General features: G+C 39.7%; 2 protein-coding genes across 2 annotated transcripts; both read right to left on the bottom strand.

Annotated features, from left to right (window-relative positions):
• Positions 1–1902: 1902 nt before the first annotated feature.
• LOC103465383 (G-protein coupled receptor 84-like) lies at positions 1903–10052 on the bottom strand. The gene is made up of 3 exons (XM_008410143.2): positions 9783–10052; positions 5192–5395; positions 1903–3842 (listed from the first exon to the last, which is right to left on the bottom strand). Exon 3 carries the CDS (start codon positions 3833–3835, stop codon positions 2648–2650), a length of 1188 nt encoding a protein of 395 aa, XP_008408365.1. The 5' UTR covers positions 3836–3842; positions 5192–5395; positions 9783–10052; the 3' UTR covers positions 1903–2647.
• Positions 10053–19162: 9110 nt separating this feature from the next.
• LOC103465380 (G-protein coupled receptor 84-like) lies at positions 19163–23514 on the bottom strand. Its single transcript, XM_008410138.2, has 2 exons — positions 23436–23514; positions 19163–20339 (listed from the first exon to the last, which is right to left on the bottom strand). The coding sequence occupies exon 2, from the start codon at positions 20330–20332 to the stop codon at positions 19187–19189; it is 1146 nt and encodes a 381-aa protein (XP_008408360.2). The 5' UTR covers positions 20333–20339; positions 23436–23514; the 3' UTR covers positions 19163–19186.
• Positions 23515–26624: the final 3110 nt, after the last annotated feature.

Below are 26624 nucleotides of genomic sequence, written 5' to 3' on the forward strand. Positions count from 1 at the left end.
CTACTTATGTGGGAGGTTCAAACAGACTAGAACTGTCATTAATTAGTTTGTAGAAAAATTACATTATTCAAAATTAAAATAAGAAAATGTTAAAAACTCTGAACTTTAAGCACAACTAGATCGCTTCCTTACAGATACTAAAAGAAGCCTCAAATCTTGTACTTGGTAACACATTTTCATCTAATCCAACAGTGATAAAAAAGTAACCTTTGTTCACCTTTTTGTTATTTGCACATCTTGTTGCTTCAGGCTTAAAGTGGAAGTTTTGTTCACCAAAACTTTCCTGTTTTGAAATGTGTAGCAGTAATCTAGCTTATTGCACATATGGAGTCTCAAAAAGACCAAAGTTGAAACTGGGGCTGCATGTGATAGATGTTTTATCATCGCTCAATAATTAATATAGCAAAAAAAAAAGAGGCAAAACCATTTCTAGATAATCCAGGGTCTAAATGCCACATTCTTGATCTTTTCTTAGTGGGTCACTGTTCGAAGGCTGTTCACGTGTGTGTGGTGGATAACGACATAAAACATTTTTACATTTTGGAGCAGTTTATGACACCATACCTTTTACTTTCTTAGATATGCCTTTTAGTCTTTTCATTTTAGTTTTTTAAAGTTCCAGAATTTCCACATAATTCTATATTTGTGTTTGTTTGATGAAATCATTTTACAATACAAATCAGTCAATAGAATAATTCATGACACTGTTACACATATTGGAAACATCACTCAACTAAGGACTGATAAAGGTTTAAATTTTAAAAGTACTTAATATTGACAGGAAATTAAAATTTTAAGCTCTGATCATTGGGTAGATCTGAACTGACAACTAATTATTGTACATTTAATGTTGAAAATACTTAAGTTGATGTTTTTTTTGTCTTAAAAATTTATTTTTGTTAAAAGACTGAAGCTTTGTATCTTTAGCATTTGTTTTTTAACCCTGTCATATTTTTTGTAAATCAGTTCAGTTGTGAGTTACAGTTTGTAGTTTTTCATTTTGTGAGACCTGGATGCAGTACCTCATTGAGACATACAGGGAGGGTAGTGGACCCAACATCTGAGTCCAGAGGTTTATATTGACAGGCTCAATGAATTTCAATAATATTAACAACCTATAGATATCAACTAGAATAATCTAGATAATTATTTATTAAAGTGAGAGACAATACAGGAACATACAATGTAAAGACTCACTGTCAGTGTACTGTCTTTTTGCTACTACCTCAAAAATTTGAAAAGGGTAAAATATTAGGCCACTTTGTTATTTTTCTGCTTTTACTCAATATTATTGATAACTAGCCAGACATTTCAAACACTTGAGATGACATGTCAAAAACTTGAAAAGGATGTTTAAAAATAACCTTGAATATGTTTCAGAGTGGATGTTATAATTTCTGCATGAATGTGTTTATGTTTTCTCACAGAGTTCATCACTGTGTGCATGAATCACTTAGTCAACAGACAGAAGTAAATTACAGATGAAAGAGTGTCTAAGTATTATTACCTTTTTGAGTCACATGACTTGCTGCTGTAAAAGTGTTTTAAACAAAACTGGGTCAAGAAAACAGCCATAGACAACGGCGTCTGTGTTCTCAGATGGAGGCTTCAACAGATGGCTAGCATGTCTGCACACGCATATTCCACCCATTTTACATCATCATAAAGGCCAAATCACCTGAGCCCTGAGCTTTAGTCATGCTTTGTCAGCACAAGTGAGACAGTGTTGAGACAGAGCAAGTTCCTGAATTATTGGAGTGTTGTGCCAGCTGGGACTGTCCTGACATAGTTAAGCAACAATGGCTCTTTCTGGGGTGATGTAATGGACACTTTCACGAGCTGTAATGACAAAGCACCCTGCTTTTCCTTCTTATCCCAAATGACATCACGACACAGGCAACCTCTTAAAAAAATACAATTTATTACACAACGAACAACATATAGTGGTGTACAAAGATATCTGCACATTGAATTGCAATGTGTGACCTAAAATTATACTTCAAAATAGATGTAAATATCTATGAGATATAAAAATATAAGCAAAGGAGCTATGATTTAAAATCAGCTTTTTTTTTTTTTTTTTTTTTTGTACTTGATCAAAAGAGGTCCCACCCAGAACCGCACAGCATTCTGGGAGATGTGGGAAGAGAAAAGACTACCAACCTCCTCTCAAAGTTGGTGGAATCAACTAACTCCACAGTTCTTTGGTTAACTAGCAACAACCTGCTGGATAGCCAGCAGTTTCAAATTCTTTCCAACTTCGGTTACCTAGCAACAACCTGCAGAGTAACTGGCGCAGTAGGAGTTTAAGATTTCTCATAACTGTTTAAAAATAAAAACCAATGGCGTGGAGCAGAAAGTGTGGATAAAACAGAAAAGGTCATGCCACCGCTTTGACAGCATTTCAGATATTTAAAACAAAAAAAATTTATTAATAATTATCTGCATTGACAATTACTGACATCGACTTCATAAGCTTTTTTTCAGTCATGTAAGTCCAGGACTAATAAGCACAATAACAAGTCAACACTGGTAGCTTTCAGGGGATGTTTTCCCTGAGAGAAAGAGCCCTGTTGCATGAACCAGAGAAGATATGAAACCAGGAAGCCTGAAATGGACACTGTGGACCGGTGGATCAAAGTAGACTCTATGGTTTGGTTTGGCGCCAGCTGCAGAGGCAGGTGAAAGGAGCAGCAGCTCGGCTGATCAGCTCGCCGTAGCCTTGCCGAAACTGTCTGTTCATGAACGCGTACAGAATAGGGTTAATGCAGCTGTTGAGCCAGGTGAGGTTGGCACAGAACATGTGCAACATCTGCGGGGCGCGGCTTTCTTTGTCCGCTATGTTTAGTAGAATAAATGGGACAAAGCAGCACAGAAAGCAGAGAAAAACGGCAAAACACATGCGGGTCACACGTTTGAATTCCTTATCATCTGGAGTCGCAGACTGGGAAGCAGGAGCAGCGCTTTGGGTCACTAGCTTGTCGTCTGACGACTTTAAGGGTAGAGATGAGTTCTGAGGTGGGAGGGTAGCCTTTTTGTTATCATGTATGTTGTGATCCGGTTCTGCTTGGCTGCTAATCTCTGAGCTACATGTCTTCCCCACACCACTTTCCACTCCGCTATCGTCTGTCCCCTGAGCTGAAGGAACAGGTTTCTTCCTAGAAGAGCGTCGACTCAGCCTGTAGCGGTGTAGAGCTTTTGAAGCAACCCTGACTTTTCTGTAGATGAGCATGTAGAAGACTCCAACACATCCTAGACCGATGAAGAAATAGAGGAAAAGCAGGATGGTGGTGTAGGGACGGCCTTTGGTACGATGGAAGCTGCAGGTGCACACCTCAGGCACAAACACGTAAACAGACCAGAGCGGGGCGAAGCTGGCCAGACCCAGACCCCAAGCTGAGACCACGAGTAAAGTAAGTCCAAGGTTGGTAAACACGCGGTTGAAAACGGCTCTTTTTGCAACCAGGAGGTATCGGCTCACCGCCACCAGGCAGAGGGTGATGATGGAGACAGAGTTGGAGAGGAAGAGGAGCAACCCGAAGATCTGGCACCAGACCTGACCGGTACGCCATCTGAGGTGCATGTAGGAGTCTACAGAGATGGGCTGCAGGATGGTGCAGTAGAGAAGGTCAGCCACTGCCAGGTTAACGATGAGCACGTTGAAGCGAGTCTGGAGATGGGAGTCCAGGGCGAAGGCCAGGATGGTCATCAGGTTCCCCACAGTTCCAGCGATGGTCACAAAACATCCCCACACCACAGCAAAGTACCGGTACTCCACCACCGAGGAGCTGTAGCAGGAGAAGTTACTGTCCTCCATTTGGTTTGTGTAGTTCATGTTTATGCTGTGAAAATAATAGAGAAGTTGGTTTCCTTTAACTGACCTCACAGCAGGTAACTGGTTTGTCTGACAAGGAAGTTATATAGCAAGTAGACAAAATAAGTTAACCACTTCTCTCTGCTGCTCTGCCTGAAACAACTGGTGCAGGTTTTAGCTTTGACAACACTTTGGTTTCTTTTTAGCTGAGTGGAGGAACATAGACTTCTGATTTTGTTGCAGTGTGTAGAATATTTACATAAATGTGGCTCATAATTCACAGCAGAAGAGACAAGAGACTATTGACTATTTTCTGCACTTTTATAATACGAAGAAAAAAAAATACATATATAAAAGTATATATATATATATATATATATATATATATATATATATATATATATATATATGAACAGACAGACAGTTGATCATGAACAACAGACAGTTGTTCATGATCAATCCTGGAATAAAACTACTTACTAATAGAGGAGTTAAATCAGTGTGTGAAAATATATCTGAATATATTTAAGATTTGAAAGTCGATGTCTCCCTTTAATCTGTTTGAGTGAACTAATTTGCAAAAATCTCACTCTCTAAAATCGCTTATTTGGTGGAACCGAACCCCAAAAGACATACAGCTGTCATCACAACAACAGCTGGCTCTACAAAGGATTCACTCAGGGGAGCTGAATACAAAAGAATGCAACATTTTTTTAGATTTATATCGGTAATAACGTTGAAAACCATGCAGCATTTGCCTTCCCCTTTAAAACTATTCACTGTTTTCACTTAGGACTCAACAGTTGAGGTTATTACTCAGCAAAATGTGAAAAAGAATACTTTGTAAGCACTGTATGTTTGCAGTAAAATACATACTAAAACACACAGGATGCAATGCATGTTACGCTGAATGGTCTCCAATATAATTTCAAAAGTTTAAATGACATCTGTTTTTAATAAAACCAACAGTACCATCATTAGTTTGCACCGAATGATGATGAATAGATCGTATCGACACCCTGAACGGAAGGAGTGGGGATGATCATAACACAAACCTCTCTACATAAATAAAAGTACTTTTAAAAGTAATTTTAAGAGCTTATTAAAATTCACTCCAACTAATGAAAAAATAACCCTTGAACTCAATCACAAAGTCAATAAAAGTGTAATGGTTTTAAAATTAAAACTGCAGCATTCTTGAAAAAAGGATTGAAATAAAACATTCTGTAAACGTCACATCTATGTTTTCCTTCTCAGTCAGTGAAATGCATTTAATAATAAACACAGAAAACCGCCTGAGTTGTTGATAATGAGGCATCTGACCTAAATATGACGGAAAATTAAGCATATCAAAAGGAAATGAGACGCAGCTCTTACCTGCTCTGTCTGTCTAGTAGTTGCTGTGCATGTTAGTAATTCTTCACCTCTTCTGACGGGCTGCGTGTTTCTCTTCCTGCTGAAATCACCGGTCTTGTGGATCCTCTTTATTAGGCTGCGATGCTGCAATACGCTTGGGGTTTTTTGCTGCAGGCGGAAATTCTTGTCTTCTCAAGCAGAATCTTGAAATAAGTCAATGTAGACCTTAACACACAATGAAAAAACAGAAGATTAGTAAGAGGGATCCTATCTGAGAAAAGAAATCCTCAGATGGTTAATGTTTCAAAGCCTTTATAACCACTGAAACTCACACCCTAAACTACAGTCCAAAGTAAAACACAAATCATGTTATGGTGGCACTTCACAGACAAGATGAGGAGCAAAACTGCAAATCCAGAAAACATTTAATCACTGAGCATTAAAACATGTTTCTGATCATGAGTTTTAAGTAGTTATGACACTCAGTCCAGCCCATTGAAACTTTAACTAGGTCTTTTTACAGGAAGCCACTGGCAGCTTTTGCCAATAACTTTACATTCACATTTTTTATTCTTTCCATTTAAGCTACAAAATGAAAAATAAATAAAAGTGAAAAGGAAGCATTTATATAAAAGAAAAACTGTATGTTTGATTTTAAGCAGAAAAATAGTATTCTGCATTTTTTCATTTCTGGTTTACCATTTAAGGACAAAGTTTACAGAAAGAGCAGTTCTCCTGCTTCACTAAGCAAGAAGTTTATCATTTTAATGACTCGTGTTACAGGTTCTTGGTACACTATGGTCAGGTCTCCCTTACAAAACTATCTGTTGAGCCTAGAGTTGGCACCTTTCAGAAATTAAAATAAGGGACCATTCCCTATATGTGTAAAGGGGGTGGGGGGCTGCGGCGGCAGCGTGTCGGTTGGTCTATGTTACCCAGAAAGCAGTTGGGCACAATATCGCAACACCAACACAGAGAGTCAAACAATAACTGGGGCAGCCTACTATATAAAGTACTCGGGGACCATCATTATTATACACATACACATTTGTTGAATACGGAACAACTCTCGTCCCTTATCGGTTCAATACGGGACGCTACATTTAACAGCCAATTACGGGACGGGTGGTAACCCAGTTGATCCTCAGCTTAGCTGAAGTAGGACTTGTATTAGCTCTTTTAACTCTGGCTCTGCTGACAGCTGTTCTTTCCTGTAAGCCAGTCATTCCTTTCTATTGTAGCCACATGCTTCCTGAGTAGGAGTGTTTGTTTAAGGTCAATTACTCAGTTCAATCAGGATAGATCACTTATTCCAGTGATATAATTGTGTTATTAAATAGTCACGTTTTCTATGTGCCTTGAGATAATTGTTGTGAATTGGCATCATGTAAATGAAATGAATTGAAGGGAGCTAAAAGGTGACGTGATTCACTGACCCACCGGTTTGTTCTGTGAGTCACTGCCGGTCTTTCCCTCCTGAAGGTGCATCTTTAGGAGAGCAATGCATGAAGAGTTTCTGTCTCTTGGTTCAAGGTGCGAATAACAGGGAAACCATCTGCTGTTTCCTTCTGGGTCGGACAAGAAACGTTTAGTTGATGGAGCCTCAGGCCATCTGTGTTTAAGACTGCCTCCGTTTTCCGACAAAACAACATCCCCTGTCTTTGAGACGTAGACGAACTACTGAGTCCTGATATGTGTTCATGTAGCTGCTGTGTAGTTTAAAAATGTGGAGGTCAAAATATTCCCGAGCTGCATCTACACCACCAAGCTTCAGATTCCCAAAAATTCCAACGTAAGGAGTCCAGGAGTCTTCCATGAAATCACTTGCTGTTCATGTTGTGGATGAATCAAAGTCTAGACACCATAATTTAACTCTGACAGCTTGTTTTTTTGTTTTCAATAATTGTTATAATCAAACTCTGACCTCAAGAGGCTTCTGAACTCTTGTCATGGAATAACTTACCAAAGACCCAACATTTGTAAATGTTTTTCCATTTTGTCTGAACTAGACCGTCACACATAAACTTGGTAAGTCCAACTCAGCTACTTCACAATACAGAAGTGACCCAACAAGAGGAAATGATTAAAGGGTTTTTTTTCACTTCAGCTCTAAATTTAGGATGAGAGAAATGGAAAATTCTCAGCAATATATGTATTTATGTAGTTCAGAGATGATTTTAACATGTCATTAAAATATAAGTTCTTTGTGTGTTCCCCTTTAGCCTTTAATACTAGAAAATAATATTAGATATTTGATCAAACCTTACTGATTTACAGTCTCTAAAAAAATAGATGTACACAGAAACTAGGATCATTAAACTGGAAATTAAATTAGTAAAACACTTAAAGTCCATACAAGTCAAAATACCAAGCCTGTTTTATTGAGCACAGAAAATTGAGGAGTGATGATTATGCAAGGGAAAAAGAGACACAATAGGAAACTTTAAAATGATCAGAACAGCAAGAATACAAATTATAATACCAAGGAGTAAACATTCAGGACAGGATCTCAAAATTGCTGTCAAAAAAAAAAAAAATTGAAGTACAACTTGTTTTTGGTTTTCAATGATGGAGTTCCAAATAATTGTTATAATTAAACCCAAAATGCTTTACTTTTCAGGTCAAAGAGCACAAATTTATGTCAGATCAAACAGATGAAATCTGATTGTACACATTTCAGGTTTAGACTACTTATTATAAACTACAAGACCTTCCTGTTTCTGTCACTGTGTGGTTAACACAGACCTTCCTGTAAAGACACGGGTCAAAAATAAAAATAGACAACAAAGCAAATGTAGAGCCAAGCTGAAGTTCATAGTTACCACAATGGCTGCAAACTAGACAACATTTTATTAAGTTCAACACTAAACACAGTTAAACATGTAAACACCTTGTAAAACTGGAGCTGCTGGACATAGAATGAAATGAAACCAGTTTCATCCAGTCTGACAGGAAACCTGTGTGCCTTGTTCACATCATGGTTTTATAAAGTCATAGAAATGATTCACAATGACGATCAAATCAAACTTTATACCACAGGTTCCCAAACTGTGGGGCACGACTCCCAGATCTGGAGGGAAGGGTGACTGCTCTGGATTTGATACCCCGCAGCAACATGGGCCTCACATATGCCCCAACCATTTAATGTTGTTACAGTATGGTGATTTCATCATGCATTTGTGAATCATTAAGGTGTGTTTATCATGAAGCGTTTAGCAATATTTTTACACACTTAAATGCTAGCATTTATAGTATCCCACTTACATATGTATGGGATTTTACAGGACTAATTAACACAAACTAGCACATTGAGTTACAGTGGAAGCAAAATGATATGTGGTTCGCAAATTATTATACACACACAAAAAAAAAAATGTGGCATGCATTGGTATTAAGCCTCAGTTTGTATTTTACCACAAGCTTTGAATCAACACTATGTGTGGTGGGGAAAGAGAGCCTGTTAGAGGCTGCATATTAGTTGAGCTAAGAGTGGAGATTCAAACCTTAAAATACAGCAGAGATACAATGGCATCATTTAAATTAAAGATTTTATGTACTGGAATGGCTAGTCAAAATTAAGAAAACACTTAAAATGTTCAGTTTTTCAGATTTTATTTTTTGTAGGTATATGTTTGAATAAAGTGAATATTGCTCTTTTATTCTATGATCTACTGACAACATGTATCTGAAATTCCAAGCTAAAATTTAGTATTTATTTACAGAAAATGAGAAATGGTTTAAAATAAAATGATGCAGTGCTTTCTGACCTCAAACAATGCAGAGAAAACAAGTTCATATTCATTTAGAAACAACAATACTAGTGATTTAACTCAGAAAGAGTTCAGAAATCAATATTTTGTGCAAGAACAAGGAGGTTTTCAATTAGTTTAAGTGCAGTGGGCTCTTATTTTTCCAGATATATATGTACATATAAAAGATCAGGGGGCATTGAATATAAATTCATGGTAAAAAATTTTTCAGATGTTTATTCATATAGAAAAATTAACATACCTGTGTCAATTTGGTTCGATTTCACAATTATACAATTCATATAAATCATATCTCATAGAATCCCAAAGAAAAAGCCCCGGCTCCAGACGAGTTTAACAGGGGGGATCGGTTTATTTTGGGGGGGCAAAATGAATACATAACAATAATAATATTACTCAAGTAAAAGAACGGTACAGTGCAGTAAAACTACTCATATAAACGCTTTTTTCCCCCAAAAAAGTTACTCAATGTAACATGCACTTTTGAACATAAACAACAACATCAGCGTTGTGCTGTACTGGTATTAGCTAGTCAGCTAACATTACCTGCATCCAGCAGCTTTACTCAACTCAGTCGATTAGTTGGGGGAAAAAACTGTGCAAAGTTTTTTGCGTTTTGCTGTCATGATTCTAACACACTCCTGCGTAGCTCTGCACAGCAGCAGCAGGTTTCCTTCGCTGCCGCACAGGTGTAAATCCAGCGTGAGAGTCTTAGCACTCATGTTGCGTTTATAAAGGCGGCTCGAAAAACAGGTTACGACGTGCTAACAACAGATTAAACAGTTTTAACTGCTGAAAAAAGTGACAGATGACACAGATATGAGAAGTGTAAAACCCCTTACTGTATTAACGATGTAGGAATAACAAAGAGTTGGCCATTCTGAGGTAAAAACAACAAACAGCTTCCAGTCCAGGGGGTCCGAGGGTTGGGCACAGCTGACTCCGTGGGCGGGCAATGCCCCATAATGCCCGCCCATGCCGCCGGGCCAGAGCCCTCCCAGTCTCCAGGTTCTGCGTTACGGCCCTGCGTCTGGTGTCAGAGCGCAGCGCACAGAGCTCCTCCTGCAGCTCCACAATTCAGATGGCTACTGCACAAATTTGTGACACTTATCTTAATATTAATAATTATAATGGCGTTTAGTGTACAACTTTACGGACTCGTTCTGTGGCTGCCATCGGCGGCAGTTATACAGTTTGGTTTAATTTTATGATTTTAAGTTGTGAAAAGGTTACCAGAGTGGAACCAATGTTTAATTTGTTGTTTCATTTAGGTACATATTTTTAGTTACACACCACACACTGCAGAGGGCAGCATGTTTTTCTTCATTTCTTTGTTGGAGAGATTTGGTGAGGCACCGAGGCTCGTGTTACAAGAAGCTACACAAAGTTTACTAACCCTTTCAGGTTGAAGCGGCCAATGAGGTACTCGTTTTGTATTTTAGTTTTGTTTGTAAATGGATTGTCTTTCTTTATGTAAATGTATTTTATCTTTTGTACAGTTCTCACGGCGAAGTTATTAAATGCCAGTAACCAACCAAGAACGCCTTGTGTCCGTTTTCTGCCTGGAGGGAGTTATAGTGAGAACTCAGTCTGCTCGACATGAGGTGAGGAGACGAGGAACTGTGCCTTCCAGCCACTGAGCAGCAAAGAAGATTCATCGCACTCTAGCATCACACAGATAAGATTGTGCTACACCAGAAACCGAAGCAGCAAGCGCTTTAAAGTTTACATTGATGTTCCAACAAGTGATACATTTAAAACAAGTTAAATGTTAGGAAGTGGATCAACTTTGTTAAGTACTTTTAAGGAGTAATCTGGTGCTCTGCATAATTTTTTTGTCCAAGTTAAAGGTTTTATCTAAGATTTTTGTAGGTGAAGTCATTTTACATATTCCTGTCATTTAGATGCTAAAAGTGTTGAATAAACAAGTGCTCAGTTTTGTACGTTGTTGGTTCTCGAAACAGTTCACGTTTATGTAATTTAAGCTGATATTTATTCAGGCATCTTCTTAAGGTTTGAAGTGGTGTGAAAAATATTTTCTATTATTCGTTCTTATTTTTCATTTGTTTGTAGCTATTATTTCAACTACTTGAGTTGTTATTGTTAAGTCATTAGTTCTGTAAACTATAGCTAAAAGTTATCTTGAGCCAAGTAATAACTAAAAGTTGCATAATGGAGCAAATGACTGACAATGAAACTAAGAAGGGCGACTTACTTAAAGACAGTAATAGCGCAGCTCTACAGCAGTCTTCTGAAACAGAAGAGCCAAGAAGAAGCCACAGGACTAGACAGCTTACTGAAAAGGCTCAAGAACTGCATGATGACAAATCAAAAAAACTGCAGGATCGTTTTACCAATACTTACGATAAATGGAAAGTGACTGCAAAGCAAGCTAAAAAGGTGATAAACGGAACTCCCTCTATTGAGGTTGTGCAGGAATTGATGAGTAAGATAAGTTGTGCATCTGCAGATGTGAAGCACAGTTATGAAGAACTGCGCAAATGTGTTCCCCCATGTAGTGAGATCCGTCGCAAAGTAGACACCTGTGATGCTGTATCTGAAATAATCTTGAAAAATGCATCCAGTTATCTTCACAACCAGGATGACGAAGATGATCAGACAGAGGATGTTGTCTGGCCTGAGTCTGGTTCTGTGTTTCTATCTTCAGTCTCTAAAGCCACAGGTAAAAATTCTCGAAGTTCAATCTCTGCTAGCAGTTCAAGCATTAAGTCCCGACAGTCGAGCCTTTCCTCTATTAGGAGACAGGAGGCTGCAGCAGAACTAGCTGCTACACAGGCTGCTTTAAAGGTTCTGCAAGAGATAGAAAGTGAACAACAAGAACTTGAAAACCTCGAAGAAGAAGATAGAAAGAGGATGGCATTACAAGAGGAAGAAAATGTAGCAAGAAAGAAAGCACTGGAAGAAAAACGCAGACAAATAGAACGTCTACAGACTGTTAAGTTAAGTGCGGCAAAGGCACAGCTGCAAGTTTATGAACAAGAAGCAAGCTCAGATGAAGAAATTGCAGAGTTACTTCATAACCGGTCAGTTGAACGACGTCGATCTTCAGGAGCTAAAAGAAGTTCCTATGAGCATCCACCCCAAGCAGACAGTGCCACAGTTCTTGCTGAAGCAATAGCAGAGTCTATTAATGTGAGCCGTCTCCCAGTACCTGAACCTTCTGTTTTTACTGGAGACCCACTAAGATACAAGGACTGGAAGATGTCATTTCAAACACTAATAGGCAGGAAAAACATCCCAGTAAACGAAAGAGTTTACTACCTTCGTAAATACGTTGGTGGATCAGCAAGAAAAGCCATTGAAAGTTATTTCCTATTAGGAACAGATGCAGCTTATGATTCAGCATGGGTTATCCTGGAAGAAAGATTTGGAAGTTCATTTGTGATAGCTAAAGCTTTCAAGGATAAGCTTGCATCATGGCCCAAAATAGGACCCAGAGACAGTGTTGAACTGAGGGATTTTTCAGACTTTCTCAGGGGCTGCCAGGCTGCAATGTTCCAGATTAAAAGTCTAGATGTATTGAACACCTGTGATGAAAATCAGAAACTTCTCACAAAGCTTCCTGATTGGTTGGTAGCCAGTTGGAACAGAAAAGTGATTGAGATAGAAGAAACTTGTAATGATTTTCCTACATTCAGTCAGTTTGTGGAGTTCATCACAAAAGAAGCAAAAATAGCTTGCAATCCAGTAACTTCTCTTCACGCCTTGAAATCTGGTGATGGTGAAAAAATAAAGACAACAAAGACACGAAATGTTGGTGCAAAGGTGCTTGTGAGCAACTCTGAAGAGAATCCAGAACAGATGGGGTGCATCTTTTGTGAAAAACAAAACCATGGCATTCAGAAATGCTGGAAATTCAACGAAAAACCAGTTTAGGAACGTCTCAGGTTTGTCCAAACGAAAAGATTGTGTTTTGGATGTTTGCAACCAGGACACCACTATAAGAACTGCAAAAGAAGAAGCCTTTGTGAAACATGTAAGGGAAAACATCCAACGTGTTTACACGAAGATCGTGAAAGAGTAAATAGAAAAGAGAAAAGCAGTGATGAGTATGGGGAAAGTGTAAAAACCTCTGAAAATAAAAAATCAAAGGAAAAAACAGAGCACAACCACAATATTGAACCCTCAAATGAAGCTACATCAAACAGAGTAGTGCAAGGCATGGACAACATGTACTCTTCTACAGTTGTTCCAGTGTGGTTATCTACGTCAAGTAACCCAGAGAATGAAATTCTTGTTTATGCTCTACTTGATAACCAAAGCGATACGACATTCATCGTGCAAGATAAGGCAGACATTCTGGACACGAAAGGAGAACTTTTGCAGTTAAAACTCTTCACACTTTCGTCCAGAAATACAATCATCCCAAGTCAGAGATTAGTTGGACTGCAGGTGAGAGGTTTTTATTCATCAAAGAAGATTTCTCTACCTGTAACCTATTCAAGAGAGTTCATTCCTGCTAATCTAAGTCACATTCCGACTCCAAAAACTGCGAGAGTATGGCCACATCTAGAGCATCTTGCAGAGGAGATTGCTCCACTGATAGAGTGTGATGTAGAACTACTCATAGGTTACAACTGTCCACAGGCTTTGTTACCCCGAGAAGTGGTGCCGGGTAAAGATAACGAACCATTTGCTCAAAAAACAGATCTTGGATGGAGCATAGTCAGTTGTGTTAGCCCGTGTGTCGACTATGGTGATGCAATTGGAAGCAGCCATAAGATCATCATGAAGTCTGTGAAACCTCAGACATCTAAGAATCTCACAAACGAAGTGAAATACATTTGCAGAACTAAAGTTAAAGAGTTCATTTCTCCACCAGATGTGTTGAGGATGCTTGAGTCTGACTTCAGTGAGAGAAGAGTTGAAGATGCAAATTTATCTCAGGAGGATTTGCGGTTCCTATCTATAATGGAAAAAGGAGTCAAAATTAAAGCAGATGGTCATTGTGAAATGCCACTTCCTTTCAAGAAAGATCGACCAAATCTCCCAGATAATAAGGTGTGTGCAGTTCACAGACTCCGATGCTTGAAAAGGAGATTTGAAAGAGATAAACAATACCAAAGGGACTACACAATCTTTATGAGTGAAATCATAACAAATGGAGATGCAGAAAGAGTCCCAGAAGAAGAAACTAACAAAAGTCCTGTGTGGTATATTCCTCATCACGGAGTCTATCACCCACACAAGCCGGGAAAAATACGGGTCGTATTTGACTGCTCTGCAAAGTTTGAAGGTGTGTCATTAAATGACTACCTGCTCACTGGGCCAGAATTAACGAACAGCCTGATAGGTGTTCTCTGCCGTTTTCGTAAGGGACAAGTTGCCATAATGTGTGATATTGAGCGCATGTTCCATCAATTTCATGTTAAAACAGAGGATCAGGACTACTTGAGATTTCTCTGGTGGCATGATGGAAACTTTCAGGCTCAACCAGCCATCTACCGCATGAGAGTTCATCTATTTGGAGCTGCATCATCGCCAGGATGTGCAAACTTTGGGTTGAAGCACGTTGCTGCCCAAGGTCAAGGCCACTACAGTGAAACAACTGTCCAGTTCATTGAACGAAATTTTTACGTGGATGATGGACTGACAAGTGTTGCAACCAAAGATGAAGCTATAAAGTTGGTGAAGGAAGCAAGACAACTTTGTAGTGCTGGCAAGCTGCGACTTCACAAGTTTATTTCCAACAACCAAGATGTTCTTGCATCCATTCCAGAAGATGACTGTGCAGATTCAGTAAGAAATCGTGACATGACTCTTGGAGAGTCACACATTGAGAGAGCTTTGGGAATCAAATGGTGTGTTGTTTCGGACCAGTTCCATTTCAGAGTGATTGTGGATGAACGCCCCCTTTCTAGAAGAGGTGTTTTATCAACAGTAGCATCCATCTATGACCCTCTTGGGTTTGTAGCACCATTTATTCTGGTCGGGAAGCAAATACTCTAAGAGATGTGTAGAGACAAGATTGGATGGGACAAGCCATTGTCTGAGGATCTCAAACCACGATGGGAGTCTTGGCTGTTTGACCTAAAGAACCTGTCCTACATCAAAATACAAAGATGTTATCTCCCAAAGGGTTTTGAGAAAGTCGAAAGATATGAGTTGCATCATTTCTCAGACGCAAGTGTTAAAGGATACGGCGAATGTTCTTACTTGAGAGCTGTCAGTATATCAAACCAAGTCTACTGTTCTCTGGTTATTGGCAAGGCCAGGGTGACCCCTACAAAAGTCACCACAGTACCCAGACTTGAGCTGTCAGCAGCTGTTATTGCTGTTCGAACAAGTGACCTGCTTAAAAGAGAGCTCGAGATTCAAGCCCAAGAATTCTTCTGGACTGATTCGAAGGTTGTTCTTGGATACATTAACAACGATGCTAGACGATTTCACATATTTGTGGCGAATCGCATTCAGCGCATACAAGAAGGTTCCGATCCAGATCAATGGAGATATGTGGCCTCTGAAGACAACCCCGCGGATCATGCATCGCGAGGTCTGACAGCTAAAGGACTGATCACTTCCAACTGGTTCACTGGTCCAGATTTTCTCTGGCATGACAAACTTCCTGCTAATGATGTTAAGGTGGGAGAGTTGGAAGCTGAAGATCCAGAACTACAAAAAACCTTTGTACATAAGACACTGACGACAGAAGAGTCTCTGCTCAATCGTTTCTCTAGGTTCTCAAAACTGGACAAGACTGGTTAAAGCCATTGCACGACTCATGCAATGTGTCAAAGAGGTCAAGGGTTTGCTCTCCAGAACCAACAAAGTCACCAGTCTTGAGGAGAGAAAAGAGGCTGAGATTTTCATCATAGCTACAGTCCAAAGAGAAGTGTTTTCTCAAGAAATCAAAGATCTAAAATCCAAGGAGGAAACAAAGAATAGCACAAACAGGCTGCATAAACTGAATCCTTTCTTGGATGAAAAGGGTGTGCTCAGAGTAGGAGGTCGGCTGGAACGTTCTTCTTTACACGCATACATTAAACATCCAGCAATCTTGCCAAGCAAAACCCATATATCACAGCTGCTCATTGATCATTTCCATCAAAAAATTCATCACCAAGGACGTGGGATGACCATGAACGAGCTCCGATCAAATGGCATCTGGATATTAGGATGCAGTCACACAGTGTCTTCTTACATTTATAAGTGTGCGAAATGCAGGAAGTTCAGAAGAAAGTACAAAGTACAAAGAATGGCAGATTTACCGCGTGAAAGAGTGGAAACATCGCCTCCCTTTACCTAGTGTGGAATGGACTGCTTCGGCCCATTTTACGTTAAGGAGGGAAGAAAGGAGCTTAAACGCTACGGTCTGCTATTCACATGCCTGTGCTCGCGTGCTGTGCATATAGAGCTACTTGACGACATGACGTCTGACGCTTTTATTAATGCTCTTCGAACATTGATTGCCATATGTGGAAATGTTCGGCAGCTTCGGTCAGATCAGGGAACCAACTTTGTTGGAGCAAGACGAGAGTTCTTGGAATCTGTAAAGAAAATGGACCAAGAAAGCCTAAAACAACTAGGTTGTGAATTTGTCATGAACCCAGCATCTGCTAGCCATATGGGTGGAGCCTGGGAAAGGCAGATCAGGACAGTAAGAAGTGTGTTGACATCCATTTTGGATCATTCATCCAAAAGGCTTGACATTTCATCTTTACGTACATATCTTTATGAAGTTATGGCGATCATAAATAGTAGGCCCTTAACAACTCACCTGCTAAGTGATCCCACTTCTCCACAACCTCTTACGCCGAATCACATTCTGACCATGAAGTCTTCAGTGATTTTACCACCACCTGGTGAGTTTGTGAAAGAAGATCTTTATCTTCACAAAAGATGGCGCAAGGTACAGTACTTGGCCAATGAATTTTGGACCAGATGGAAAAGGGAATACCTGCTGAATCTTCAGCAAAGAAACAAATGGCACAAGACACAGAGAAATGCCAAGATCAATGACATTGTGATTCTGATGGACAATAGTCTACCCAGAAATGAGTGGAAACTGGCCAAGGTCACTAAAGTGTACCCTAGTGAAGATGGAGTCATTAGGAAACTCGAATTGTTGATGAGTGATGCAACACTTGATGACCAAAGAAAAAGAGTTAACAAGCCAGTATATCTTGAGAGACCCATCCACAAAACAGTTACTCTTGTCGAAGCTGAGTAGCTCAGAACACGTGACTTTCTATAACTCATGTTAGACCACAAGCATTTTTCTTTTGTATTCAGGTTTAGTAGGAAATCACCTGTGATTTGGTGGGAGTGTGGCTGCCATCGGCGGCAGTTATACAGTTTGGTTTAATTTTATGATTTTAAGTTGTGAAAAGGTTACCAGAGTGGAACCAATGTTTAATTTGTTGTTTCATTTAGGTACATATTTTTAGTTACACACCACACACTGCAGAGGGCAGCATGTTTTTCTTCTTTTCTTTGTTGGAGAGATTTGGTGAGGCACCGAGGCTCGTGTTACAAGAAGCTACACAAAGTTTACTAACCCTTTCAGGTTGAAGCGGCCAATGAGGTACTCATTTTGTATTTTAGTTTTGTTTGTAAATGGATTGTCTTTCTTTATGTAAATGTATTTTATCTTTTGTACAGTTCTCACGGCGAAGTTATTAAATGCCAGTAACCAACCAAGAACGCCTTGTGTCCGTTTTCTGCCTGGAGGGAGTTATACGTTCATTCATGGCTGTTTTCACGTTTATTGCGCTGTTCATATTAGTCTCGATGCTTGCAATTTTCTGAATAGCTCAACGTAATTCACAAGTAAAATATTAACTTGACATCAACAAAGACACAGCGGGACGAATCATCCGGGAAATGATGGACAGGCAGAGCCTTAAAGAGGACAAATTTGGGGATTTATTATGAGTCTCTTTATTTCCAAGCCCAAATGGGTAACTTTACGTTCAAAAACGATCCCAAAAAGGCGCAACCGGCGACTCATTAAATTTGCAAGCGACTTAAAAAAAAGCCCAAAGCCACTTATAATAACCGGGCTTGGTGACAGAAACTCAAAATAGTTCCTGTTTTTCCATCAACATGATGCGCATTTCCCTCTTCCGTCCATTGTTGTCGCTGTTGATACGGTCACAGAGACGTCGGTCACTCGACAAGACGCGTAGAAAATACAATTAAATTCCAAAAGAAGATAGTAACGCACAGTAATGCAAACTGATTTCGATAAGTAACTGTAGTCTGACTACTAGATTTGACACAGCAACGTGTTAGATTACTCGTTACTTAAAAAAGTGGCCCGACGTCAGTAACGCGTTATAACATCACTGTTCGGAAAGACCCAGGGATTTTTCCCAAGCTGTTTGACACCAGGTTTGTTGAAAATGCAACAAAATGTGATACATTACTTATAAAATGTATTTATTTTAAAGTAACTTTTAAGTTGTTTATTTTAACAACTTTATTGTAAATGTCAGGGAAGGCTTAGCCCTACCAGCCCACTTACCAGCCGTCCCTGCAAAGCACCCTGCTTTTCCTTCTTATCCTGAATGACGTCACGACACAGTTAACCTCTTAATACAATTTATTACACAATAAACAACATACAGTGGAGTACAAAGATATCTGCTCATTGAATTGTAAAGTGTGACCTAAATTTATACTTCAAAATAGATTTAAATATCTATGAGATAAAATAATATAAGTGAAGGAAATGTGATTTAAAATCAGCCTTTTGTTGTTGTTTTTTTTACTTGATCAAAGAACTTCCGCACAGCATTCTGGGAAATGTGGGCAAACCTCTCAAAGTTGGTGAAATGATGTCTAGGGAATCAACTAACATTCTTTGGTTACCTAGCAAACTGCAGTTTCAAATTCTTTCCAACTTCAGTTACCTAGCAACAACACAACTGGCGCAGTAGAAGTTTAAGGTTTCTCATAACTGTTAAACCAATGACGTATAAACCAATGGCGTGGAGTAGAAACTGAGGATAAAACAGGAAAGGTTATGCCACCGCATTGAGAGTATTTCAGATATTTAAAACAAAAACCTAATTAATAATTATCTATATCGACAATTACTGACATTGACTTCATGATAAGTTTTTTCAGTCATGTAGTCCAGTTCTAATTAAACACAATAAAAAGTCAATGCTGGTAGCTTTCAGGAAATGTTTTCCCTGAGAGACCCAGAGAAGACATAAAACCAGAAAGCCTGAAATGGACACTATGGACTCATGGATCAACCAAAGTAGGTTTTATGAAATCAGATTTTGTAGATTCGGCACCAGCTGCAGAGGCGGATGAAAGGAGCAGCAGCTCGGCTGAGCAGCTTGCTGTAGACCTGACGAAATTGTCTGTTCAGGACCGCGTACAGAATAGGGTTAATGAAGGTGTTGATAAAGGTGAGGTTGGCACAGAACATGTGCAATATCTGCGGGGCTTGGTTTTCTTTGTCCGCTATGTTTAGTAGCAAATATGGGACAAAGGAGCACACAAAGCAGACAAACACAGCAAAACACATGCGGGTCACACGGTCAAATTCGTTATAATCTGGAGTCGCAGACTGCGACTGTAGCACAGCTGAGCTCTGAGATGGGAGGATAGCCTTTTCGCTATCATGTGTGTTTTGGTCCGGTTCTGCTTGCCTGCTAATCTCTGAGCTACATGTCTTCCCCACACCACTTCCCACTCCGCTATCGTCCGTCCCCTGAGCGGAAGTAGTAGATATCTTCCAAGAACAGCTTCTACTCAGCCTGTGGCGGAGCAGAGCTTTTGATACACGCCTGACTTTTCTGTAGATGAGCATGTAGGGGATTCCAATACATCCTAGACCGATGACGAAATAGATGAAAAGTATGATGGCGGAGTAGGGACGGCCTTTGATACGATGGAAGCTGCAGGAGCACACCTGAGGTACAAAAGTGTAAACAGACCAGAGCGGGGCGAAGCTGGCCAGACCCAGACCCCAAGCTAAGACCACGAGTAAAGTAAGTCCAAAGTTGGTAAACACACGGTTGAAAACTGCACTTTTTGCAATCAGGAGGTATCGGCTCACTGCCACCAGGCAGAGGGTGATGATGGAAACGCCGTTGGTGAGGAAGACGAGTAACGCAAAGATTTGGCACCAGGCCCGATCAATACGCCATCTGAGGTGCAGGTAGGTGTCTACAGAGATGGGCTGCAGGATGGTGCAGTAGAGAAGGTCAGCCACTGCCAGGTTAACGATGAGCACGTTGAAGCGAGTCTGGAGACGGGAGTCCAGGGCGAAGGCCAGGATGGTCATCAGGTTCCCCACAATTCCAGCGGTGATCACAAAACATCCCCACATCACAGCAAAGTACCGGTACTCCACCATCGAGGAGCTGTAGCAGGAGAAGTTACTGTCCTCCATTTGGTTTGTGTAGTTCATGTTTATGCTGTGAAAATAATAGAGAAATTGGTTTCCTTTAGCTGATTTCATAGCAGGGAACCAGTTTGAACAAATTTTCAAAAATGTCACTCTCTAAAATTGCTTATTTGGTGGAACCAAACCCCAAAAGACCTACAGCTGTCATCACAACAGATGGCTCTACAAAGGATTCACTCAGGGGAGCTGAATATGAAAGAATGCAACATTTTGTTTCAGATTTATATCTGTAATATCGTTGAAAACCATGTTTGCCTTCTCCTTTAAAACTATTCACTGTTTTCACTTAGGACCTGAATAGAACTCAACATTCTAGGTTGTTACTCAGCAAAATGTGAATACATTGTCCATCCATTTTCTATACACCCTTTTCCCTAGTGGGGTCGGGAGGTGCCGGTGCCTATCTCCAGCTAATGTTCCGAGCAAGAGGCGGGGTCACCCTGGACAGGTTGCCAGTCTGTCGCAGGGCAACACAGAGACAGACAGGACAAACACACACATTCACACATAGGGACAATTTACCTGGAGAGAACCCACACATGCACAGTGGGAACATGCAAACTCCATGCAGAAAGACCCCGGGCTGGGAATCGAACCCAGAACCTTCTTGCTGCAAGGCAACAGCTCTACCAACTGTGCAGCCCATGAATACATTGTAAGTATTCCCAAAAACTCCAATGTAAGTAGTCTTCCATGAAATCACTTGCTGTTCATGTTGTGGATGAATCAAAGTCTAGACACCATAATTTAATTCTGACAGCTTGTTTTTTTTGTTTTCAATATCCATCCATTTTCTTTACACCCTTTTACCTTAGTGGGGTCAGGAGGGTTGCTGGTGCCTATCTCCAGCTAACGTTCCAGGCAAGAGGCGGTGTCACCCTGAACAGGTCGCCAGGCAACACAGAGACAGACAGGACAAACAACAATGCACACACACACTCACACCTAGGGGAAATTTGGAGAGGCCAATTAACCTGACAGTCATATTTTTGCACTGTGGCAGGAAACTGGAGTACCCAGAGAAAACCCACGCACGCACAGGGAGAACATGCAAACTCCATGCAGAAAGATTGGCGCCGGGAATCAAACCCAGAACCTTCTTGCTGCATGGCAACATCTCTACCAACTGCGCCACTCTGCATCCCTTGTTTTCAATAATTGTTATATTTAAACTTTGACCTCAAAAAGGCTTTTAAACTCTTGTCATGTAATAACTTAGCAAAGACCCAACATTTGTAAATGTTTCCATTTTGTCTGAAGTAGACCGTCACACATAAACTTGGTAAGTCCAACTCAGCTACTTCACAATGCAGAAGTGACCCAACAAGAGGAAATGATTAAAGTTTTTTTTCACTTCAACTCTAAATTTAGGATGAGATCAAAAATTCCCAACAATATACATGTATATATAGTTCAGAGAAGATTTTAAAATGTGCCTTCAAATCCGAGGCCATGGTCTTGAGCCGAAAAAGGGTTGAGTGCCTTCTCCGGGTCAGGGGGGTCGTCCTGCCCCAAGTGGAGGAGTTTAAGTATCTCGGGATCTTGTTCATGAATGAGAGAAGCAGGGAGCGGGAGATCGACAAGCGGATTGGGGCAGCGTGTGCCATGAAGCGGGAGGATTTGGTGAAGAGAGAGCTGAGTCAAAAAGCGAAGCTCTCGATTTACTGGTCGATCTACGTTCCCACCCTCATCTATGGTCATGAGCTTTGGGTTATGACTGAAAGAACGAGATCACTGATACAAGTGGCCAAAGTGGGTTTCCTCCACAGCGTGTCTGGGCTCTCCCTTAGAGATAGAGTGAGAAGCTCGGTCATCCAGGAGGGACTCAGAGTAGAGCCGCTGCTCCTCCACATCAAGATGAGCCAGTTGAGGCTCGGGCATCTGGTCAGGATGCCTCCTGGACGCCTCCTTGGTGAGGAGTTCATGTCCCACCAGGAGGAGGCCCCGGGGAAGACCCAGGACACGCTGGAGGGACTATGTCTCTCGGCTGGCCTGGGAAGGACTTGGGATTTTCCTGGAGGAGCTGGAAGAAGTGGCTGGGGAGAGGGAAGACTGGGCCTCCCTTCTGAAGCTGCTGACCAAGCAAACGGATCCCGGATGAAGCGGCAGAAAATGTATGGATGGATTAAAATATAATTTCTTTGTGTATTACCCTGTAGCCTATAATACTACTAGAAAATATTTATAAGATATTTGATCAAACCTTACTGATTTACAGTCTCTAAACAAATAAATGTACACAGAAACTAGGATCATTAAACTGGAAATTAATTTTATAAAACACTTAAAGTCCATACAAGTCAAAATACCAAGCCTGTTTTATTTAGCACAGAAAAGTGAGGAGTGATGATTATTCAAGGGAAAAAGAGACACAATCAGAGACTTTAAAATAATCAGACCAGCATGAATACAAATTATAATACTAAGGACAAGATCTCAAAACTACGGTAAAATAAAATCTGAAGTACATGTTGTTTTCTGTTTTCAATTATGGAGTTTCAAATAATTGTTATAATTAAACCCAAAATACTTTACTTTACAGGTCAAAGAGCACAAATTTATATCAAATGGAGACCAAACAGGTGAAATCTGATTGTACACATTTCAGGTTTAGACTAGTTATTATAAAGTACTTGGCCTTCCTGTTTCTGTCACTGTGTGATTAACACAGACCTTCCTGTAAAGACATGGGTCAAAAATAAAAATAGACAACAAAGCAAAAGTAGAGCCAAGCTGAAGTTCATAGTTACCACAATGGCTGCAAACTAGACAACATTTTATTAAGTTCAACGCTAAACACAGTTAAACATGTAAACACCTTGTAAAACTGGAGCTGCTGGACATAGAATGAAATGAAACCAGTTTCATCCAGTCTGACAGGAAACCTGTGTGCCTTGTTCAAATCATGGTTTTATAAAGTCATAGAAATGATTCACAATGACGATCAAATCAAACTTTATACTGTTCTGATGCTCGCCACCTTGTGGTGGTTTAACTGTACAACCACAAAACCCCTACCAGCTTACTGTTCTGTTAAGACTTTTTGAAAATTATATGTCATTAAATGCGTTTGTGCATAATATGAAGAGATTTATTAAAAACTTACCTTCTGTGTTTTCAGTGTTACGTTAGTTCCCTGATTTTTTTATTTTTATTTGAATTATCTCCTAACAGTTCTGTACAAAGGTTTTTGCTCCATCCCAGAGTTCTGTATTTTTTAAAATTTTATTTATTTTTGTTCTTTGCATCTTTAACTTATAGTCTGTACACCATAATAGATATTTAATTTCTTACATATTTTTCCAACTGATTATCTGCTAGTTGCAAATACTACTGTGTGCTGAAATACTGTCAGAACCAATAACACATTTTTTTATTATTTCATTTTTTTTCTATCCACTGTAGAGCCTGTAACAGTTTTGTAGAGTATACTGATTAAAAATGTTTTTTGTTTTTTTTTTCGAATTACAGACACTTAAAAACACATATTTGCAGCAACATATTTCTTTATTTACTCATTTGTTTTAGCCTGAATTTTACTCGACCAAAAATAAACGGATCAAGCAGCAGTTTAAAGCTTTTGGTGAACTTCCAAAATTAAAATAAAGTTCACCTACTATTTTTTTCTGTTCTGCAGAGCAAACCTGATTCCAGGTTGAATGGAAAACTAAAGTAAATGACTAAGCAACATGTGCAACACGGCGTTCAGTTTGTCACCTAATGCTGACTCAAAACCTTCCGCGATTGACGTATTATTGGATCCCTACTCTAGCAAAGCACGAACAGTTCAGAAACAATATGAAATGGGAAAAAGCTATTTATTAACTGATTAAGTAGTGTTTTAGATTGTTCTTGAAAAACTAATCAGTTACGGCTAATTAGTGGGTGAACTCACGGCTGCACAGTGAACCCATTGATTCTTTACAGCAGACGGCAGCTCCCCTCTCTTGCAGGTACTGCGTACCCCCGCTAAATCTTTTAGTTTAGTTAATTTATTTTATTTTATTTTAATTAATTAATAATTACCCCTAACCTAATTAATAATGATCTATATTAGCAGTTCTGAACGTGGGCGGTACCGCCCCCGGGGGGCGTTCAGAGGACGGCAGGGGGCGCTGGCGGAAATTTATACAAAAGGCGGGCGCTGGATGCCTTTGGGATGCTGGGATATCTTCGGCGATTGGTCGAAGATAAACTTTACACCTTAAATGCACAACAATACCAGTTTAGACTTTGTGCAACTTGTAAAACTGTATTGTGTAACATTAAAACATGCTTGACTGCAACTATATCGATGGCAGCTCTTCTTCTATTCAGTAGCTTCTGGCGCAGTGCTGTGATTCACTTGTCAGGTGTCTGATTTTCAAATATTTCGTGTTTTATTTAGGATTTTTGTACATATGTTTTGGCAGTTCTGTGATCATGTCAAAGCAGCAACTTATATTAAAAAGTGCTTTATTTCCGTTTGAAAGCTGCCCGCTTCCACGGAAGGACAACAGAAAGTCGCTCTTATAAACATGCAATAACTAAAATCCCAATACCCTCACTGTGTATCCCTCTGAAAAATGAACCCATTTAAATAAAAAAATCCCTCCATGGGATTACCACGTTAGAGAGCGTTCATTTTATAGCGTTAATACCAGTGGTGGAGAAAGTACTCAAAAAATTTACTTAAGTAAAAGTACAAATACACAGTGAAAAATGTACTTAAGTAAAAGTCAAAGTACCACATTAACATTTTACTTAAGTAAAAGTAAAAAAGTCCTGGCTTTTAAAAATACTTAAGTATTAAAAGTAAAAGTACTCGCTGAATGCATTACCTAATCGCTAATATCATTAAGTGTGCCGATCGTATTTAATTTTAATACATCAGAAATGTGCCATTTTAATTAACACTACCACAGATTAAACATGTTCTTATTGTGTTTATTCTCTGTAACAGTTTAGACTTAGATATGTGATTCTATGAATCATAATTTCAGGGATGGAAACATTTTGTCTCCTGTCCTAACATAGCATGAACTTCATTAGTCACATTTATTTAGAAAGAAATCCAACTGAAAGGGGATGTAAAGAAGGTGCGGGCAGGGTGGAGGACATGCAACCAAGGAGCCATGTAGCAGAGTTGTAGTCAAGACCACCGGACCCAAGACCAAGACCAGCGCTAAATGACACAATAACATTAAGTTTATCATAATTGGCTTTCAGATTGATCTGAAAGATCCACATTCCCATAAAAACACCTAGATATTAAATACTTAGAGCTGAAATATATTTAACCAGTATCAATTAAAACTCACTTCATTCTGTTTTGCTTTCATCGCTGTTCTACAATCCGAAGAGGTCTCCTGCTATTCCTAGAAAAATAACGCCCTGGGTGGTTGCCCATATTGCATATGTCAGAAACCACAACTGAAACATTGCAATTAACGGTAAATAACGTTCAACTATGAACACTGTCCAACGGCGCAACAAGTAACTAAGCAGAATGAGCATCATGACTGTTTTCATCCTCCCTCCCACTGCGATGTTTGCCACCATGACAGGAGACGAAATCAATCAATGAGCATTGAGCATGCTCTGCATTCATACATTCAACTTTTACTTATTCAGCGATTAAATGAATGTCTATATATATATATATATATATATATATATATATATATATATATATATATATATATATAGCTACCGCAGTGTACACAAGAACAAAGAACGGCTCTCAGTGAGGCTTCAGTCCTTAGGACTTAGTAAAGATCCGTCCAGAAGAATCGGATCGTTCCTGAATGTCATATCACTATATTGCAGACTTTGGTCACAGCGTTGTCCCATATATGCGACACCTCAGTCAACACCTCCACACAATAATTCAGCGCATGAGTGACAACTTTTTTTCATCAGATGCAACATGTGTCTCAGTACAGCTAGCTTTGCTAGCACAGATCTTACCTTTCTTTAAGCTTTCCTTCCAAGTGACGCTAAAAGTTGGACGAAGTCCCCACCGTCTGTGAAAGCGAAGCGCTGCTGATTTTACATGTCGCCATATCAATTTATGCAGCGCTATTATATTATAGACAAACATCTCCTCCCGCTCAGAGGAAACCACTGCGCATGTCTGGAGCTCCGAGTGCGAGTAAAGGTGGAGCCGATGGGTGACAACAGACACTAAGTCACGTTATTGCTTGGATTTTACGGCGCCACCTTAAATTCCTGAACTTCACATTTTAACGGACAAAAAGCGCAACGCGACTTGGATGTAACGAGTAACGCGACACTTTTGTAGAAATGTAGTGAA

Source organism: Poecilia reticulata, chromosome 5 (genome assembly GCF_904066995.2).
Source record: "Poecilia reticulata chromosome 5, P_reticulata-male-v2, whole genome shotgun sequence".
NCBI classification, from domain to species: domain Eukaryota; kingdom Metazoa; phylum Chordata; class Actinopteri; order Cyprinodontiformes; family Poeciliidae; genus Poecilia; species Poecilia reticulata.